This window comes from Saimiri boliviensis, chromosome 2 (genome assembly GCF_048565385.1).
Source record: "Saimiri boliviensis isolate mSaiBol1 chromosome 2, mSaiBol1.pri, whole genome shotgun sequence".
NCBI lineage: Eukaryota > Metazoa > Chordata > Mammalia > Primates > Cebidae > Saimiri > Saimiri boliviensis.
The window spans coordinates 98,799,396-98,820,762 of record NC_133450.1 but is presented as its reverse complement, the minus strand read 5'-3'; the positions used below and the strand labels follow the sequence as shown (position 1 = coordinate 98,820,762).

At 45.2% G+C, this 21,367-nt stretch overlaps 1 protein-coding gene across 4 annotated transcripts in view; it reads right to left on the bottom strand.

Moving 5' to 3' along the window:
* CDKL1 (cyclin dependent kinase like 1) overlaps positions 1–21,367 on the bottom strand; it is a 62,451-nt gene that overhangs the window by 31,130 nt on the left and 9,954 nt on the right. For all 4 annotated transcript variants that reach the window (XM_074393962.1, XM_003930540.4, XM_074393961.1 and 1 more), the window contains exon 3: positions 1,028–1,149. In XM_074393962.1, the coding sequence (XP_074250063.1) occupies positions 1,028–1,149 (122 nt within the window). The remainder of the gene's footprint in view (positions 1–1,027; positions 1,150–21,367) is intronic.

The following is a 21,367-nucleotide window of genomic DNA, read 5'->3' as shown; positions in this document are numbered from 1 at the left end:
CAGTAAACGGCCCCAGGGATACTTGCATCACCTGAGCCGAGCGGAATTCCACTGGCCTTTATGTGCATGTGCTACCTTTTTCTTCTAGAACAGTTAACATAGGTGGATGTAAGTCTGTGGCCATGCTTTTGATGTTGTACTTTTCCCTTCCAAACTCTTTTCATCCCCTGCCACCCACATATCCTCCCAAATCCACCATATAAGCAAGCTTATTTGCAAGGCACAATGAAGAAGAATTAGGGCTGGGGGAGAGTGAGAGAAAGAACAGCCACCACCTGTGTCGCCCTGCCTGAAAACACCCAGCTGAGGAGTGGTTGGGAGCTAGAATCCAGTCTGCTCACCCTGCGAGAGGCTGCCCTCAACTGCAGGAAGGGACCCTCTCCTCCTTTGTTTCTTTTTTCAGACAAAGGCTCTGTCTGCTCACCAAGCCTTCTTCCAGTGCACACAAAGATGCTGCATATGCTGGAGAGGGATGCGTGGTAAGATCAGCTGAGCCCCCGGAGTCACTCCCACCCTTCCCAGTTACAGCTGCAACACATTTTTTTTTCACCTACGCTTGCTTCAGTTGGGTTTTTGTCACTTGAAAGCAAAGAAATCCTGAGTAATACAGCAGATAAGACACCCAGATCGCTTCCGATGAAATACCATGTTTGTTTTAGTCTCATATTACTTAGTAGCCATTGCCTTTGGACTCTTCCTTTCTATCTCCAAGTGCTTCTACCTCCCTAGTCAGGCAAGGACTAACTAATATCCTTCCTTTTCTTAGAGACTGAGATCTCTTCTATGCAGAAATGACGTACCAAAGAAATCAAGTTCAATCTAATGATGCTTCTGCTGGTTTCTTCATTAAAATGACTATGATCTCTTTTGTAACATTTTTGGTAATTTTTCTCCCGTCCACCTCGGCAGCAGAGTATGTTGTACAAACACTGGCTGTTCTTACCTAGTATTAAAAAGAGTCATTGCTCCTTTTTGCTCACAAATCCCAGTGTGTTTTAGTTTTGTTTGTAAGGGATGGATCACTCACCCTCTTTGGTATCTGTCCAACTCATGGAGAACTGTGTGGTCACAATATTCAAACACGAGGTGAAGCCTCCGTTTCCTCCTGAAGACTTCCAGGAGGTTGACAAGGTTGGGATGCTTGAGTTGCTGAAAACACAAAAAAGCAAAGTACTAAATTTGACTTGAGAAAGACAGCTTTCTCTAATCTTGATCCAACAAAAAGTAAGCTGTTTGTCCTTTAGGAGTTTCATTCTTGGATTGAAGGAAGCTGTAAACGGTATTGTCTCACCACCTTTTTTTTTTTTTGAGACAGTTTTGCTCTGTTGCCCAGGCTAGAGTGCAGTGGCACAATCTAGGCTCACTGCAACCTTCGCCTGCCAGGTTCAAGCAATACTCCTGCCTCAGCTTCTTGAGAAACTGGGATTACAGGTGCCACCACCACACCTAGCTAAGTTTTTGTATTTTTTTTTTAAGTAGAGACAGGTTTCCACCATGTTGGCCGGCTGATCTCAAACTTCTGACCTCAAACGATCTGCAAGCCTCAGCCTCCGAAAGTGCTGAGATTACAGGTGTGAGTCATTGTGCCTAGCCATCTTACCACTCTTGACAAGCTATTTGTCAGTAGCTTATAAGTGAAAGATGATTATAACCCAGGGAGTTGGTGAGGGCAAAGAGAGGTGTAAGAAGGCTGGAAAACAGAAAAATAATGAAGAGGGAGAGGAGATGTTAATACAAACTCAGCTTTCAAGGTTCAGATCAAATGCTCCTTCCTGGGGTCTCCATGGATCTCCTCAAACTGGTTCAGTGTCTTGTATATCTAAAAGCCCCCCTGAAGTATGATTCTTTCAGAATTACTAAGTAATAAGTAAATAGTATGAAATCCTTACTTAGTAATTATTGTTCAGTTAATTGCTTAATGTCCTCTGGTATCAATAGATACGATAAATTCAATAGAATATGTGAACGACGGCATCAGGGTTGATGTTCTTTTGTTTATCAAAATGGTGTTTTTGTACTTCTAGCACCAGGCCCTGTACATAACAGGCATTCCATTATTATTTACTCTCCAATTTGATGTGCCTGAAAATGTGTGTCTAGGAAAAAAAACAAAAGCCCAGGAATGAATGCTAGCTTTGGCAGAGATGAATCTTATAGCTAGCTTCCTGGCCCTTTCTGGACGTGATCCTATCAGAAACACTACAGCTAGGCACTGATCTCTTTTTTTCGGCAAAAGAAAATAAGGGATTTATACTAAGAAAAAAAAAGTCACAGGAGAACACATCAATCATGGAGTCTCTTCTGCAGTACCCATTCTTGTTCCACTGACCTATCAGATCACGACTACAGTCCATTTTACCTACGGTTACACAATTTAACAGTTGGCACATTGCTCCTATTTTTCCAAATATTTTTTGATAGTGCCACCAGATAATTTTCCATATGAATTTTACAATCAGGTGTTGCTTTTTTTTTTTTTTTTTTTTTTTTTTTTTGCAATGTGTTTCACCCTCGTTGTCCAGGCTGGAGTGCAACGGCACAATCTCAGCTCACAGCTCATTGCAACCTCTATCTCCCTGGTTCAAGCAATTCTCCTGCCTTAGCCTCCCCAGTAGCTGGAATGACAGGCATGTGCCACCAGGTCTGGCTAATTTTTTGTATTTTCACCATGTTGGCCAGGCTGGTTTTGAACTCCTGACCTCAGGTGATCCACCCGCCTCTGCCTCCAAAAGTGCTGAGATTACAGGCTTGAGCCACCGCACCTGGCCAAGTGTTGCTTTATCACATTAACTTCCCCTCTGATTTTTAGAATTGTGGTAAAATGGATATAACACAACATGTATCATCCTAATCATTTTAAGTGTATAGCTCCGTGGTATTAAGCTCATGGGTACTAAGTGGTATTAAGTAAATTCCTATTATTGTGCAGCCATCACCACCACCTAGCTCCAGAACTCTTTTCACTTGCAAAACTGAAATTCTACGCCCAGTTACACATTAACTCCCCATTCCTTCCTCCCACCCAGTCCCTACCAACCACCATTCCATTTTTTTTTTTTTTTTTTTTTTTTTTTTTTTTTTTTTTTTTAGACAGAGTTTCACTCTGTCGCCCAGGCTGCAGTGCAGTGGGGAGATCTCCACTCACTGCAACCTTTGCGTCCCGGGTTCAAACAATTCTCTGGCTTCAGCTTCCCAAATAGCTGGGACTACAGGTGCATGCCACCACACCCAGCAAATTTTTATTCTTTGAGTAGAGATGGGGTTTCGCCATGTTGGCCGGTCTGGTCTTGAACATCTGCCTCAGCCTCCGAAAGTGCTGGGATTATAGGTTTGAGCCACCACACCCAGCCTCCATTTTCTCTGATTTTGACTCGGTACCTCCTACAGGTGGAATGATAGAGAGAGAAAGAGAGACAGAGTATGTTTGTGTGTGTATGTGTGTGTGTGGCACTGGCTTATTTCACTTTATGTCCTCAAGGGCTACCCAGGTGGTAGCAAGGTTGAGCATGAATAATATCCCATTGTATGAATATACCACATTTTGTTTCTCCGTTCCTCTTTTGATCTATGGATATGGCTTGCTTCCACCTTTTAGCCATTGTGAATAACGCTGCCATGAGCATGAATGTACAAATATGTTCTTGAGACTCAAATTTCAATTCTTTTGGTTGTAGGAATGAGCCAGGCATCTGTTTAGTTTTGTTTTGTTTCACCTACATTCCCCAGGTGATTCAATGTGTATCCAGAGGTATTAATCACAGGCAAGCAGGTATTCCAGAAGTGATAAAAAGCAGAAGGAGGAAAATCGAAATTCAACTGCATGCTACAGCACATTTGCATGGGCAGTGACAATAAAAGCACCCAGCACGGGAGATACTAAAGAACAGAGTTCTTTTTTCTTTTCTCATTTTCTCTGTAAAATCCCTCTGTATTTTCAAGATGTGAAATTCCTGCTCCAGATATTATACTTGATGAACAAGTATGAAACATTCAAGGTATTTCTAAAGCCCATGTCTTAGTCCGTTTGTGCTACTATAACAAAGTACCTAAGACTGGCTAATTTATAAAGAACAGAATTTTTTTCTTACAGTTCTGCATGCTGGGAAATCCAAGATCAAGGTGCCGGCATTGGTGTCTGCTGAGGGCTGTTCTCTGCTTCCAGAATGGCACCTTGTTGCCGTGTCCTCACATGACAAAAGGCAGAAGGGCAAGAGAGCACCCGCCTCAACCTTGAGCTCTTTATAAGGGTGCTAATGCCTGGCCGGGCATTGTGGCTCATGCCTGTAGTCCCAGCACTTTGGGAGGCAGAAGCGAGTGGATCATGAGGTCAAGATAGCAAGAGCATCCTGGCCAATATGGTGAAACCCATCTCTACTAAAAATACAAAAATTAGCTGGGTGCGGTAGTGCACTCCTACAGTCCCAGCTACGCAGGAGACTGAGGCAGGAGGATCGCTTGAACCCGGGAGGTGGAGGTTGCAGTGAGCTGAGATTGGACCACTGCATTCCGGCCTGGCAACAGAGTGAGACTCCATCTCAAAAAAAAAAAAAAAAGTGTGCTAAATCCCATTCATGAGGACTCCGCCTCCCAGTGGCCACACCTCTTAATACTGTTGCCTTGGGGGTGAAGTTTCAACATGAATTTTGGAGGGGACACAAGCACCATTCAAACCAAGCAGCTTATTAATCTCCTTTGGATCTCAGAACTGAGGGCACTCCAAGCTATAAAATGCCACATTTGTTATCATACCTGAAAACGCTCAGCCTGAACTAACATTCTCCAAACATACTAGGCGATAACTGACTACTGTCTTAAACCTCTGAATTGCATTAACTAAGACATCGGAAACAGAGAGCCAACAACCAAGTTAAAAGGGACTAAATACTAAATTTATGACAGAGAGCAGAGGTTTTCTTTCGGACTGAAAAACAGTCATCCTTCAGCTTTACTTTCATTTTCACACTATTTGCTCCCTTGACCGGATGTGACACTAAGGCCAAGACTCTGAATCTTAGACTCTTTCCATTTTCCACATTCCATATTTAGTCCTCACATCCCCAGCCAGCTCTTTTAACAAAAGTAGAAATGCATCAATTCTCCCCAAATAAATCCCCTGACCTTCTGTGGATGCCAAGGCTGGCGCCTCCCACTTGCCACGTCCAAATCCACAGTGATCACGACAGGACACTCCTGCCCCAGGACAGGCCCCAAAGGCCTTCTCCATGTGGCCTCTGCTTACCTCCCCAGCCTCGCCGCTTATCGCTTCCTTCCGGACCCACTGAATTTCTCTCACCTCCTAGAAGGCTCCGACTCCTCCTGATTTCAGGATGTGTACAATTTCCTGTCCGCAAAGCACCCCCCCGCACCTCCAGATGTTACTTTCTCTGTTCAGCTTCCTCTGCCCCGCCTTGACACAGCTGGTATGCACTGCAAGCGCTATGACCTTGGCACCCACACACGGGGTAGCACTGTGCCAGTCACAGCCATATCCATTTTTCTGGATGGGACCATTAAGTATTGTATTGCACCCATCTTGCTATGTTACTATACACCTTTTGAAAACCACAGTTCTTAGCCGTGTGCGGTGACTCATGCCTGTAATCCCAGCCCTTTGGGAGGCCAAGGAGGGCAGATGCCTGGCTTTAGCAGAGACAGATGAGACCCTGCCTCTACTAAAAGCACAAAGATTAGCCAGGTGTGGAGGCACGCACCTGTAATCCTATCTACTTGGGAGGCTGAGGCATGAGAATCACTTGAAGCCTGGGGGCAGAGGTTGCAGTCAGCCCAGATTGTGCCCCTGCACGCCAGCCTGGGCAACAGAGCAAACTCACCTCAAAATAATAATAATAAATCTGTCTATTAAAAAATAGGTTCTTGCCGGGCGCGGTGGCTCAAGCCTGTAATCCCAGCACTTTGGGAGGCCGAGGCGGGTGGATCACGAGGTCGAGAGATCGAGACCATCCTGTTCAACATGTGAAACCCCGTCTCTACTAAAAATACAAAAAAACTAGCTGGGCGTGGTGGTGCGTGCCTGTAATCCCAGCTACTCAGGAGGCTGAGGCAGGAGAATTGCCTGAGCCCAGGAGGCGGAGGTTGTGGTGAGCCGAGATCACGCCATTGCACTCCAGCCTGGGTAACAAGAGCGAAACTCCGCCTCAAAAAAAAAAAAAAAAAAAAAATAGGTTCTTTCCAGTTTTTCACTATTGAAGGAAGGTTTATAACTTATTAGCTGGTTGCCTCACTTGGACCAAGTTAGTTTCATTCCCTAGGCCTCGGTTTTCCATCTGTAAGAGGAATAAGTGCGAGGACTGTAGTGCCAGTGACACCCAGGCATGTATAACAGTGTCAGGTGAATACCAACCTCTCTACAAAGGTTAATTATTGATATAGTTACCTTTGGGTTAAATCTATATTTAGAACAATTTTTCTCTGTTCAATTTATTCAACAATTATCTATCTATCTATTTATACATACATATATATATGTGGTTTTTTTTTTTTTTTTTTTTTTTTAGATGGAGTTTCTTTCACTTGTTACCCAGGAGTGCAATGGTGCAATCTCAGCTCACCACAACCTCCGCCTCCCGGGTTCAAGTGATTCCCTGTCTCAGCCTCCCGAGTAGCTGGGATTACAGGCATGTGCCATCACGCCCGGCTAATTTTGTATTTTTAGCAGAGATGCGGTTTCTCCATGTTGGTCAGGCTGGTCTCAAACTCCCAACCTCAGGTGATCCGCCCTCCTCGGCCTCCCAAAGTGCTGGGATTACAGGCGTGAGCCACCATGCCTGGCCAATTTATATATCTTAAGGTGCATATGGCACAGTGTAAGCCCTAAGTATATAAAGACAAATAAAGCAAGCACTGTCCCTACTTGCATGGGGCTTAGAACCTAGGAAAGGAGACAGATGTTGGAGAAGTAATTACAGACATGATAAATGTTATAAAAATTGAGGTAAAGAGTACCTGGTTTGAGGGTGAGGTGTGGTCCAGGGAAAATCTCTTTGAGGAAGTAGCCATTGAGTTAATGAGTCATTAACTGAGAATGACCAGAAGTTAACTGGGCACCATCTAGAGCCCCAGTAATATAGCTTTATGGCTGTAACTAGATACAGTCGGAACACTGCTGGCCCAGGACAAGGCCCAAAGGTCCCAGGGTCCTTCTGCTTTCCAGAAGGATTATGTGTATTTACTCCTTGGCCAGGAGTATGAGAGTACTTTTTACCATATTATGGCAGCTTGAAGAAGCATATAGACAATTGATGGTGACCTGAAAATACTCCAGAGCAGCAGATATGTGGTCTGGCATAGCACCCTTATGAAGCCAGTCCCCGTCTGGCTGCATTTATATAGTCAATGAACATCTCTAGAGGACTGTGATGCTTAATATTGAGATCCAACTTGATCGGATTGAAGGATGCCAAGCATTGTTCCTGGGTGTGTCTGTGAGGGTGTTGCCAAGGGAGATTAACATTTGAGTCAGTGGGCTGGGAGAGACGGATCCACCCTCAATTTGGGTGGGCACCATCTAATCAGCTGCCAGCACAGCTGGAATAAAGCAGGCAGGAGTTGGAAGGACTCGACTCGCTGAGTCTTCTGGCCATCGTCTTCCTCCCGTGCTGGATGCTTCTTGCCTTCCAACATCAGACTCTGAGTTCTTCAGCTTTTGGATCTTGAACTCACACCAGTGGTTTGCCAGGGGCTCTCTGGCCTTTGGCCACAGACAGAAGGCTACACTGATGGCATCCCTACTTTCGAGGTTTTGGTACTTGGACTGGCTTCCCCACTCCTCAGCTTGCAGACGGCCTATTGTGAGGCTTTATCTTGTGATCCTGTGAACCAATTCTCCTAATAAGCTCCCCTTCATGTATACATCTATCTTATTAGTTCTGTCCCTCTAGAGAACTCTGACTAATATAAGCACCTTCTCTCAATCAGGCATTGGTGAATGAGACAGAGGACTCAGGCATTAAACAAAGAAGTACCATAAATAATCTAAGAAATTAGGCTGTCTCAGAGAAACTGGCCCCAAGGAAGTGACTCTTGAACTGAGTCTAGAGGGTGACTAAGGTTTGACCAGACCAAAGGCAGGGGTGGCGGTAAAGGGACAGATGGCAGCTTTCCAGGCAGTTACTGGCCCTGAGCCGGGAGAGAAGTTCCATCACACACTTCGGGAACTGAGAGACAGTGTGGCTGGTGGTTACAGCTGCTGGAATCAAGGTCAGCCAGACAATCAGAAGGCAGGTTCTACAGAGCCTTGCAGGCCATGCTAAGCAATTCACACTCTATCCTCCTGCAATGGGAAGCCACTGGAAGGAATTTCAGCAAGATGTGATATGATACCATGGAGTTCTTTTTTTTTTTTTTTTTTTTTTTGAGATGGAGTTTCGCTCTTGTTACCCAGGCTGGAGTGCAATGGCGCGATCTCGGCTCACCGCAACCGCAACCTCCGCCTCCTGGGTTCAGGCAATTCTCCTGCCTCAGCCTCCTGAGTAGCTGGGATTACAGGCACGCGCCACCATGCCCAGCTAATTTTTTGTATTTTTAGTAGAGACGGGGTTTCACCATGTTGGCCAGGATGGTCTCGATCTCTTGACCTCGTGATCCACCCGCCTCGGCCTCCCAAAGTGCTGGGATTACAGGCTTGAGCCACCGCGCCTGGCATACCATGGAGTTCTTAAAGGCTCACTATGGCAGCAGGATATAGAATGGCTTGGAGGAGGCAAAAAGGATGAAGTGGCTATTTCTAGCTGAGATTGTGGTGACTTGGAGCAGAGCAGAGGCAGGGTAGTCAGTAAGAAGCATTCTCTTGAGATGTATTTTGTTAACAGAATGGTCAGGATGTGGTGATGGGCTGGAGGGACAAGGGAAAACGAAGTGTTAAAAATGACACAAAGGCGGCTGGACGTGGTGGCTCACGCCTGTAATCCCAGCACTTTGGGAAGCCGAGGCAGGCAGATCACCTGAAGTCGGGAGTTCGACACCATCCTGACCAACATGAAGAAAGCCCGTCTCTACTAAAAATACAAACTTAGCCAGGTGTGGTGACACATGCCTGTGATCCCAGCTACTTGGGAGGCTGAGGCAGGAGAATTGCTTGAACCCAGGAGGCAGAGGTTGCGGTGAGCCGAGATCATGCCATTGCACTCCAGCTTGGGCACCAACAGTGAAATTCCATCACACACACACAAAAGATCATGGAAAATCATATTGATAGTACGTACACTTGATGGGATGGGACGTAGTCTTCTAGCCCATAACCCCAGTCTCATCATGAGAAAAACAACAGACAAACTCCAATAGAGGGACATCCTACAAAATATGTGATCAGTACTCCTGAAAACTGCCAGAGTCATCAAAAACATGTAAAGTCTACGAAACTGTCACAGCCAAGAGAGGCTTGAGGACACATGAATACTAAATGTAATAAAGTTTCCCAATAAGGATTCTAGAACAGAAACAGGAAATTCAACAAAAAATTAAAGACATGTGAATAAAGTACGGATGGACTTCAGTTAATGCTAATGCATCAGTATTGGTTCATCGATTAGAATAAGCATACATGCTAACGTAAGATATTACTAATAGGTAAAACTGAGAGCAGGATATATGGGAACTCTGTACTACCTTTTCAGTTTTTCTGTAAATCTCAAACTCTTCTAAAAATAAAATCTATTGAAAACACACACAGACACATCCTCTTACTGGCATTCCACTTCTGAGAATATATTTTCTATAAATAAAAGCATCATTGCATAAAAACATTCATACCAGGATTCCAGCACTGCTTGTAGAGGCAAAAAATATGAAAGAACATGGGGCCGGGCGCGGTGGCTCAAGCCTGTAATTCCAGCACTTTGGGAGGTCGAGGCGGGCTGATCACGAGGTCAAGAGATCGAGACCATCCTGGTCAACATGGTGAAACCCCGTCTCTACTAAAAATACAAAAAATTAGCTGGGCATGGTGGCACGTGCCTGTAATCCCAGCTACTCAGGAGGCTGAGACAGGAGAATTGCCTGAGCCCAGGAGGCGGAGGTTGCGGTGAGCCGAGATTGCGCCATTGCACTCCAGCCTGGGTAACAAGAGCGAAACTCCGTCTCAAAAAAAAAAAAAAAGAAAGAAAGAAAGAACATGAACATCCTATAACAGAGGAGGATGGCTAAATAAATTGCGCTATATGCAGACCATGAAATAATAAATATTATGCAGGTATTAAGGGAGTACAATTGGCCAGGCGCGGTGGCTCACGCCTGTAATCCCAGCACTTTGGGAGGCCGAGGCGGGTGGATCACGAGGTCGAGAGATCGAGACCATCCTGGTCAACATGGTGAAACCCCGTCTCTACTAAGAATACAAAAATTAGCTGGGCATGGTGGTGCGTGCCTGTAATCCCAGCTACTCAGGAGGCTGAGGCAGGAGAATTGCCTGAACCCAGGAGGCGGAGGTTGCGGTGAGCCAAGATAGTGCCATTGCACTCCAGCCTGGGTAACAAGAGCGAAACTCCGTCTCAAAAAAAAAAAAAAAGAGTACAATTAATAGAGGCCTGTGTGTTGACTCGTGACCATGATGTATTGTTAAGTGAAGAAGGCAAGCTATTGAGTAATTTTATAAAAAATATATGAAAAAAAATTTTTTCTTTTTCTTTCTTTTTTTTTTTTTTTTTTTGAGACAGAGTCTCACTCGGTCGCCAGGCGCCAGGCTGGAGTGCAATGGCGTGATCTCAGCTCACTGCAACCTCTGCCTCACAGGTTCAAGCAATTCTCCTGCCTCAGCCTCCTGAGTAGCTGGGACTACAGGTGTGTACCACCATGCCCAGCTAATTTTTGTATTTTTAGTAGAGATGGGGTTTCACCATGATGGCCAGGATGGTCTCGACTTCTTGACCTCGTGATCCGCCCGCCTCGGCCTCCCAGAGTGCTGGGATTACAGGTGAGAGCCACCGCGCCTGGCCTGAAAATCAATTTTATTTAAAATATGTGAAAATAGGAAGTATATGAAAAAAATATTTTAAAATCCTTCCATTTTCACATATTCGCTTGTCATACATTATTGTTAAGAACATATACTGAGCCCTCTGCTCTGCTGGACATTACCATAAGATCTGAGATCATATACTTAACAAAGTTAACAAAAGTCTCTGCTCTCCACAAGCTTATATTTGAGTTCCTAGATGTTGATAAGTCTTATGGAAATAAACAAGGTGGGTAAGGGCACAGAGTGGTGGAGAGGCGAAATTTAAGAGAGGGATGACCTCACTGAGAAGGCGATAAATGAGAAAAAGATTTGAAGATGGTAAAGGTCATAAGGATGTTTGGGAAAACCTTCCAGGCAGTAGGAGCGATCATTCCAAAGGCTCTTATGCGGCATTCCGCCTGGAACGTTAATAGAACAGCAAGGAGGTCAGTGTTTGAGTTGCCTCTCCTGTCTTGTTTCCCATTGTTTCCGTTCATCTTTTAATTGAAGATTTGCTGAAACTGCTGCAGCAGCGTTTTGTGCACCTGTAGCCTGAGAGAGCCTCACGGCAGCTGCCGTCGGTCTTTGCTTTCTGCCCAGGGCTTGTGGGATGCTGCTGGGATTCTGCACTTGCAGGAGTTATCACTCCACGAGGGAGCCTTGGACCAATGCGGGGTCAGGGGCTCAGAGTGCTTCAATGTCCTCTCTTCTGTTCCTTGGGCTCCTTAACAAGGCCTGGCAGGATGAGTCCCCAGTCCCGGTTACATTGGCTTTTCCTACTTCCTTATTTTCTTTCCTGTTCCCTACTACTCTCTGGTATCACTTCTTAAAATAAACTCTTAACACACAGTCCCTGTCTCAGACTTTACTTTCTGGGAGGTGCACAGGCTAAGACCGTTGGTACCAGAAGTGGCCTTAGCTAGCAGACCTTCAGAATGGAATTCTGGAACTGGATCAATCGTGGGGCAGTTGGCAACAAGGACCCCGCTGCTGGTGGTAAGTGGGGTGGGAGGAAGCCTGAGGAGCTGCAGCAACACAGTCACAAAACCTTTCGTCACGGCTGGTTTTGAATGGGGTGCAGGTTTGCTTAGGCAATGCGGTGGCACATGAGCGGTAGGGGGCAATGATCACTATGGGGAGTACTGAATAAGCTGGCTCTGCTAACACCTTTAAATCACGGAAAAAGAGAAAGAAAATGACAGGGTCAAGTTAGCCACCAACAGTCAACAGTGGGAGTGAAAAGTATTGATGGCAGTATTTAGAGACATTCATCTCCTGCAGACAGGACAGACTGTGCCAAAAAATCAATCTCAGGACTTAAAGAGCAGAAGAGCTAGAGAGGGGACAATATCCAGCCAAACAGGTCTCTCATGTCTAAGTCACGACTATGGTGAGAAAAGAGAAGATTGCTGAGCTCTGGGATAGAAACATCTACGAGAAGGAGCCTGAGAATCTGAAATTCTCAAAGTTCTCTGAACCTTCAGGGCTAGAAGAAGCGACTCAGTTCCATTGCTGCAGGTGACCTGCTTCCTTTACCTGCAGACCCTAAAAATCCTTCACATGATGCAGGTGCCTTCATAGGAGGGGGATGCCTGTCCTTAGATTCTATCCCCACCTCCTTCCAGGGCCCACGGACCTCTAATAGAAGGAGGACGTAGCACTGCCTGAGTAGGGCAATAAGGTTCTTGCTCTGGAAGGAAATAAATGCACTCAAGAATTATAAGACCTGCCTCATAGGGACCAGCCAGCAGTCTCGAGGGGACTGGGCCATGGCAGTAGTGAAATGTAAGGCTGGAGAGGGGGTATTCATTGATATGGAAGCACTGCACTGTCCCAAAACTTGGGACTTCAATTTTGACAAGGACACCTGCAGACAGTTTTTTAAATTTTACTTATAATTTTTATAGAAACAGGGTCATACTCTGTCATTCCGACTGGAGTGCAGTGGCATGATCATAGCTCCCTGCAGCCTTGAACTCCTAGGCTCAAGGCATCCTCCTGCCTCAGCCTCCCCAGTGACTGGATGGCTGAATAATTAAACCAAATTTTTTTTGTAGAGATAGGGTCATCATCTTGCCCAGGTTGGTCTCAAATTTCTGGCATCAAGTGATTCTGCCACCTCGACATCCCAAAATGTCGGGATTACAACCGTGAGATACTGTGAGACACTGCCTGTCAAGACAATCTTTTTTTTTTTTTTTGAGACAGGGTCTCACTCTGTCACCCCGGCTGGAGCGTAGTGGTGCAATCTCAGCTCACTGCAACCTCCGCCTCCCAGGTTCAAGTGATTCTCTCACCTCAGCCTCCTGAGTAGCTGAGACTACAGATGTGTGCCATCACGCCTGGCTTATTTTTATATTTTTTGGTAGAGACGGGTTTCACCATGTTGGCCAGGCTGGTGACCAACTCCTGACCTCAACTGATACCCACCTCAGTCTCCTGAAGTGCTGGAATTACAGGTGTGAGCCACAGCACACAGAAGGCAGTCTTAAATGTGCTGCTGGCACAGCTCTTTGAAGGTTGGGCGTTTAGTAGATAAGGCAGACATGCTGGAGCTGCCTCGGCAGAGTATTGAGGAAGGGGACTGGGAACTCAAGGAGGTGGAAGTTTTAGAAAGGCTGTGTGATGTGGGACTGCTGAACCCGCTGCCTGATTATGTTTCCTTGGAAGGTCCAGAGGATAGTCTCTCCACTAAAGAAGTAAGGAGCAGAAAGGAGGCCACTAGCATCTTCGAGAAGCTCATTGCTGGCTGTCCTCTGTGGGCTGGGTAGACAGGCTTGACCTCAGCAGGCTGGAGGTGCTACCACGGAACTAGGCTTTCTGGTTGTGATGAAAATGATAAGATTCCAGAGTGACAGAGGCCAGGTGCTAATAGTGGCAAGGTATCTAAAATTACCATAATGGGAAGCACAGCCAGAACACCTTATATCACAGAAATCTGTGCTAATAATGCCCAGATGGGATCTCCCCCTGGAGGTCCTATAGGTGAGACAGAAGGGCAGATAGCGTGTCACCTGACTTGCTTTGCCGGAAGAAACTGAGAGCAAGCAGAAGGTTGATGTCAACTGCCGGAGTGGAAAACGGCAGCTCCTCGCCCAGTTTCTAGATCTAAGTCAGTTACAGTCCAAAGTGTTGCTGAGTCACCTTGAAGGAAGATCCCGCAATGCCACTGAGAGTATTCCTCACTTTTCAAAGGGATCTGTGGCCATTTACTGGAGTAACTTGGAAAAGAAAAATGTACTCAGACCTTTCAAAGGCTATGGCTACAAGGTCTGAGCTGGCACTGATATGTGGGACCCCAAATGCTATCACGGCCTCAGGTTAGAGTACCATTTCACAGTGGGCTTAACAGGTCCATGAATCCATTCTTGAGATTATTTCCGCCACTTGAGAAGTGCAAAGTAGGATAGATATGCTTAGCGTCGGCCGACCCTCACGTTGGTTCTATGACCTGTGAAGTAAGAGCCAATATGGCAGAAAGAGCCAGATAAAAGCTCCTGAAACTGCTCTTCCTCCCCACAACACAATCCTGGTCAAAATAGTAAACCCGAAGCAAAACCGCATCCCAGGAGAAAACGGAATGATGAGTACCACCATCAAAGACTTAGGAATGCAGAGGTGGTGATCCCCATCCTGACCCCCTCACGTCACCTGGTAGACTACTAGACACTCAACCCAACTGTAGTTCCAATTGCAGAGATTGGGCTGGATATGCTATCTTTCCTGGAACTGATATACACAGGCTGTGGCACTTGACATGCAACTGTTGACTTGTTGAACATGTTCTTTCCAATTCCAATCAGGAAGTTAGCTTAAAAGCACTTCACCTTTTGTGGGATGGACAGCAGTTCACATTCACTGTCTTGCCCGAAGCCTAACTCTCTCCTGTGCTCTGTCACTATGTAATCCACAAGGACCTTAATTGTCTTGATATTCCACTGACTATCATGCTGCTCCACTGTACTGATGACATCATGTTAACTGGATGTCCTGGTGAACAAAAATGGCAAGTACTCTGGATGTCCAGTTAAGCTGTGTGTGTACCAGACAGTGGGAGAAAACCCTCTGGGGAATGGCATATAAGTGATATTCTAGGAATTCAATGGCCTGGGGAATGCTGTGACATCTTTTTTTTTTTCTTTTTTTTTAGACAAGGCCTTGTTCTTTCCTCAAGGCTGGAGTGCAGCGGCATGATCATAACTCTCTGTAGCCTTCAACTCCTGAGCTCAAGTGAGCCTCCCACCTCAGCCTCCCAAATACCTGTGACTACAGGTGGGCACCACCATGCCCAGCTGCCTCCTCCTTAAAGGAAAAATTGTTGCACCTTGTATCCCTTACCATTTAAAAAATGGCATTGCTCTGGGTGGGTCTCTGGATTTTGGAGGCAGCAGATACAGCCCTTGGGCACTGCTCTGCCTAATTTACCAAGTGATTTAGAAGGCTGCTAACACTGACCCAGGACAAGACGGAACTTTGCAGCAGGTCAGAGCTGCCCTACTACTCAGGCCATATGACTCAGCATACCCAGTTGTGTAGAAGTGTCTAGCTCCTGACACGTTGGGCCTATGTTCAGTACTTGAACATAGGACATCAAGTGATTGAGTAACCCAGAGCTGCCCACTGTGAGCTGGATAATAGAGATCCACTGTCCACTGTACTATGAAACATCTGGAATCAGGCTCCAGCAGGTCTGGAGGGAACAAGCAAGTGACAAACACAGGTAGCCCATCCTCCCTAGTCATCTGAGTTGCTGCCCTGTCACCTTTCCTTCAGCTTACATGACTGAGGAACAAAGCCTCGTGCCTGGCTCACAGGTCTCTTCTGTATTCCTCTCAAGACCCAGCACAGGCCAGTGACATGCACAGTGGATGCTTGACCTGTTTTACTGACTAACACAGTCCGTGTGAAGTACCGTGAGAAAAGGAACAGTACAATCGTGACGAAAATGAAAACTAACACAGACACAGCCAAGAATGAATGCAGCAACCTAGTGACAGTTATCAAGTCAATTATTTCATTGGTTTTTATGGGTGGTTGATCACATCTGTTGGCTTAAAAATTCTGTGTGGTTTTTTGTTTGTTTAGAGAAAGGGTCTCAGTCTGTCACTCAGGCTGAAGCGCAGTGGTGCGATCATAGCTCACTGCAGCCTGGAACTCCTGGCTCAAGCTATCCTTCTGCTTCAGCCTCCCAAAGTACTGAAATCACAGGAGTAAGCCACTGTGCCTGGCCAGTTAGAAATTCTTAACCTTTCATTATTCCAACAACAACAACAACAACAAACAACAACAACAACAACAGACAACGACAAAATAGAGAGATTTTGAAGATTTTCAACCAGGCAATTTTACCCAAGAGTATTTTTACTAGAGGGACTTTAAGGTTAATAAGCAATAAAGAAAGTTAATAATTAGCAAGAAAGTATGCTTGTTGAAAGGAAATCTGTGGCCTAAAATATCAATTCTGCCAAATAAAAAGGCAGATTAAAACATTTTTCAAAATTTAAAATGACACAAGCTTTGCCCCTTTAAGAATGCTTCCATTCATTTCATATAAAAATTACTACTCTTTCTGCCTCCCCCCTCCCTGCCTCCTTCCCTCATTCCTCCCTCCATCCCTCCTTTCTTCCTCCCTCCCTCTCTCTGTTCTTCCCTTCCTTCTCTCCTCTTCCTTCTCTTCCTTTCTCTCTGTCTCTCTCTCTCTCTCTCTTTCTCTTTCTCTCTCTCTCTCTCTTTCCTCGCTCTGTTGCCCAGGCTGGAACGCCATGGCTCAATCACATCACTGCAGCCTTGACCTCCCAGGCTTAGGTGATCCTCCCATCTCAGCCTCCCGAGTAGCTGGGACCACAGACGCACAAAACCATGCCTGGCTAATTTTTGTATGTTTTTGTAGAGTCCAAGTTTCATCTTGTTGCCCAGGCTGCTCTGGAACTCCTGAGCTCAAGTGATCTGCCTGCTTTGACCTCCGAAAGTGTTAAGATTACAGGCATAAGCCGGGCGCAGTGGCTCAAGCCTGTAATCCCAGCACTTTGGGAGGCCGAGGCGGGTGGATCATGAGGTCAAGAGATCAAGACCATCCTGGTCAACATGGTGAAACCCCGTCTCTACTAAAAATACAAAAAATTAGCTGGGCATCGTGGCACATGCCTGTAATCCCAGCTACTCAAGATGCTGAGGCAGGAGAATTGCCTGAACCCAGGAGGCGGAGGTTGCGGTGAGCCGAGATCGCGCCATTGCACTCCAGCCTGGGTAACAAGAGCGAAACTCCATCTCAAAAAAAAAAAAAAAAAAAAGATTACAGGCATAAGCCACCATGCCTGGCCAATAATTACTACGTTGGGGGCCAGCCCAGAAACAACCTAGGAAGTTACGAGGGTCAACGGAGATAAAGAAATTAAGAGACAAGAAAGAGTAGAGTGCGTAAAGGTGGGCTCCCAGGGGGCTGACGTGAGTAGGAGGATGCGAAGGCTCTGAGCACTGGAGACTCACACTATTTATTGAGTGTTTAAACAAAGAAGCATGTGCTCAGGAATGTGGAGGGTGAAAAGGAAGGGAAGCATCAAGCAGATGATCTATAGCTATGGCGGTTTGTATTTCCTTTCAAGGTATAGAGTGTGCTCTACTTTAGATATACTCAGTAAACAATCAGAGGAAAAGGCTGCAGCTAGAGCCAGCAAGTCTGGCCACATTCTGGTGCTTCAGAGAGCTCTTCCTTGCTTTGAGCACAGAGCATGGTCTTCCATTAACTCCCATCCTGTGCCAGATAAACAGGTCAGGTGTCAACCTTTTATTCCCACATTACTACCTTTTAGTGTAGTTTGGAGTCTTATAATTACTATATGTAATATACACTGTTGGCTAGGCATGGTGGCTCACACCTGTAATCCCAGCACTTTGGGAGGCCAAAGTGGGCGTATCACTTGAGGTCAGGAGTTCGAGACCAGCCTGGCCAATATGGTGAAACCCTGCCACAACTACAAATATAAAAATTAGCTGGACGTGGTGGTGTGCATCCAGCTACTCAGGAGACTGAGGCAGGAGAATCGCTTGAACCTGGGGGGAGGAGGTTGCAGTGAGCCGAGATCACGCCCCTGCACTGCAGCCTGGGCAGCAGAGTAAGACTGTCCCCCCCCCACCACCACAAAAACAAAAACAAAAACAAAAACAAACACATGCTGTCCACATAGAAATTTTACAGGTTAGAAATAAAAATAAGTGGAAAAAGGAAATGGCATAAATTACGTATTTTATCAATGTGAATCATAAAAATCACTTATCTGCTTTGTCCTGCTCTGTGATATTTTGTTTTCTAGAGTCTACCGTGTGTGGCAGGGTGTGTGCAGTGGCAGCAGGACACTGGAAGACAGTGGTATGTGCTTAATCTCCTTGCAGAGTGGGAGTCTTTGAGAAGGTAACCAGCCAGCTTGTTGATTTCTGCTTCTGTTGTTCTTAAAGTATTTGCGCGGCAGCTTTATCACTTAGGAGTTCACTACACAGCAGGAATATAATCTTTCTGGATAAACACATCAAGAGCTAAGCCAAAAAAATCTTCTCATAAACAAACAAAATAGCCTGTTACTATTTGCAGTTAGTATATTATCTTGTAAAAATAAAATTAAACAGGTCTCCACTTGTTGAACAAATAGGGAGAGATCACGATAAGAGGACTGTTTGGTTTCTATCAGTGTGGGCGAAGGAATGCTCTGTTTTGTCTCCTATGCTGTTGACAACCAGTTTACACAAACTCCCAGCATCTAGCTATACATTAGTAATGAACATCACAGGCCAGATCTCTGTGAGTCTCTAATGAGCACATCTGCAGAGAATGAAAGCTATACCATCCGTCTGGCCCCAAACTGGCATCTTATATGGCAAACATTATCTGCAGATGTGTTTCACTTGGCCTGAATGATGTTTAAAACTCTTATAAATGACTTATCAACATTTTAAGGTCAGGAGATTTCCTTCTCACTAAAAGAAACCACAGGTTTCTGGAGAAATGGCTGATCCAGGGCTGGGGAAGGATGAGCCTGGGCCGTTCGGCTGTGCCACACAGTAAACAAAAGCTCAGAGAAGGGTGGACATCTGTCAGGACACTGGAGCTAGAGGGAAGGAGCCCCAGATGCTACATGCATAACAATTTCAGAGTCAGAAAGAATACTGACAGTGATGGTGTGTAACATACTGAATTTTTTTTTTTTTTTTTTTTTTTATACAGAGTTTTGCTCTTGTTGCCCAGGCTGTATACAGTGGCATGATCTCAGCTCATGACAACCCCTGCCTTCCAGGTTCAAGCGATTCCACTGCCTCAGCCTCCCGAGTAGCTGGATCACAGGCGTGAGCCACCACGCCCAGCTAATTTTGTATTTTTAGTAGAGAGGGGTTTTCTCCACGTTGGTCAGGCAGGTCTCAAACTCCCAACCTCAGGTGATCCACCTGCCTCAGCCTCCCAAAGTGCTGGGATTACAGGCATGAGCCACCATGCTTGGCCAACGTATTGAATTTTTAAAAATCCATGAATCCACAGTGATACTAAAAGCCTTGGTTGGGGGAGGGGGGAGAGGGAAAGAAAATCTCTCTTTTTTTTTTTTTTTTTTTTTTTTACAGAAATAACTAATGAGTATAGAAAGAATTATAGGCTGGGTGCTGTGGCTCACGCCTGTAATCCCAGCACTTTGGGAGGCTGAGGCCATCAAATCCTGAGGTCAGGAGTTTAATACTAGCTTGACCAACATGGTGAAACCACGTCTCTACTAAAAATACAAAAATTAGCTGGGCATGGTGGTGCACACCTGTAATGCCAGCTACTCAGGAGGCTGAGGCTGGAGAATTGCTTAAACCCGGGAGGCAGAGGTTGCAGTGAGCTGAGATCACACCACTGCACTCCAGCCTGGAGGGCAGAGTGAGACTCTGTCTCAAAAAAAAAAAAAAAAAAAAAAGAATTATAGAAAAATAACTTTTACAATAACTTTAAAATAATTGATTCAGGCAAGGATCATCAGTGATTAAAGCCATTGGGTGATGCCGGGCACAGTGTCTCACACCTGCAATCCCAGCACTTTAGGAGGATGAGGTGGGTGGATCACTTGAGGCCAAGAGTTCGAAACCAGTTTGGCCACCATATTGAAACTCCAACTCTATTAAAAATACAAAAATTAGCTGGGCATAGTGGCATGGCAGGCACCTATAATTCCAGTCACTCAGCAGACTGAAGCAGGAGAATGGCTTGAACCCAGGAGGTGGAGGTTGCAGTGAGCCAAGATTGCACCACCCCACTCGAGCCTGGGCAACAAAGTGAGACTCAGTCTCAAAAAAAAAAAAAAAGAAAAGAAAACCACTGGGTGAAAGTTGTTGGGGAACAAGGTAGTCACAGTTTCAAAATATCATCCCACAGATAACTTATTAATTATAAAGGAGAAAATTATTTTTACAATTGAGAAATATGGCAGACCCTTCTTAACCAAGGAGTTAAAACTGATAGCCTCCAATTAGGGGACAAAAATGACATCATATACTTCCTGACGGGAGCTAGTGTGAAGAACGCAGCTTCACCCATGCAGTGTTCTTACTGAAGACATTTAACCTGTATCAAATCATGTGGAAACAGCCGGTTCGTCTAAGTCGAGGCACATTTGCAAAACAGATGGACTGGACTTTTAAAAAATGTTGGTATCATGAAAGATGAAATAAGAGAATAAAGAAGGTAGAAATGTCTTTCAGATTAAAGGACTAAAGAGGCGTGCAATGTACAGTCCCTGAATAGATCCTGGATTTCAAAAATAACTATATACATTTATAGATATAATTAGTTACATATAGTTATATAACAATGATTGGAACAATATGAGAAATTTGAACATCGACCATATATTAGATAATAGGATTGAGCCAATGATAAATTTATTGAGTATAGAAATCATAATGTGATTATGTAGAAGAATATCTTTGTTTCAGGAGCTTAACGCTGAATATTTAGGTAGATGGCTCAGCCAAAAAAGTGTGTGTGAGAGAGAGACACACACAGAGGCAGAAACAGAGATAGAGGAAGTGCAGGCACAGTGGCTCATGTATGTAATCCCAGGGCATTGGGAGGCTGAAGTGAGAAGATTGCTTAAGGCCAGGTGTTTGAGACCAGCCTGGGCAACATAGTGAAATCCTATCTCTACAAAAAATATAAAAAATTAGCCAGGCACTATGGCTCACATGCCTGTAACGCCAGCAACTCAGGAGGCTGAGGCAGAAGGATCACTTGAGCCCAGGATTTCAAGAATACAGTGAGCCATGATTGTGTCATGGCACTCCAGGCTGGGCAATAGAGTGAGACGCTGTCTCTAAAAAGGAAGAATGAAGAAAAGAAAGAAAGGAAATGGAACAAAATCTAACAGCTGATGAACTAATCTAGCTAAGGGTATACAGGTA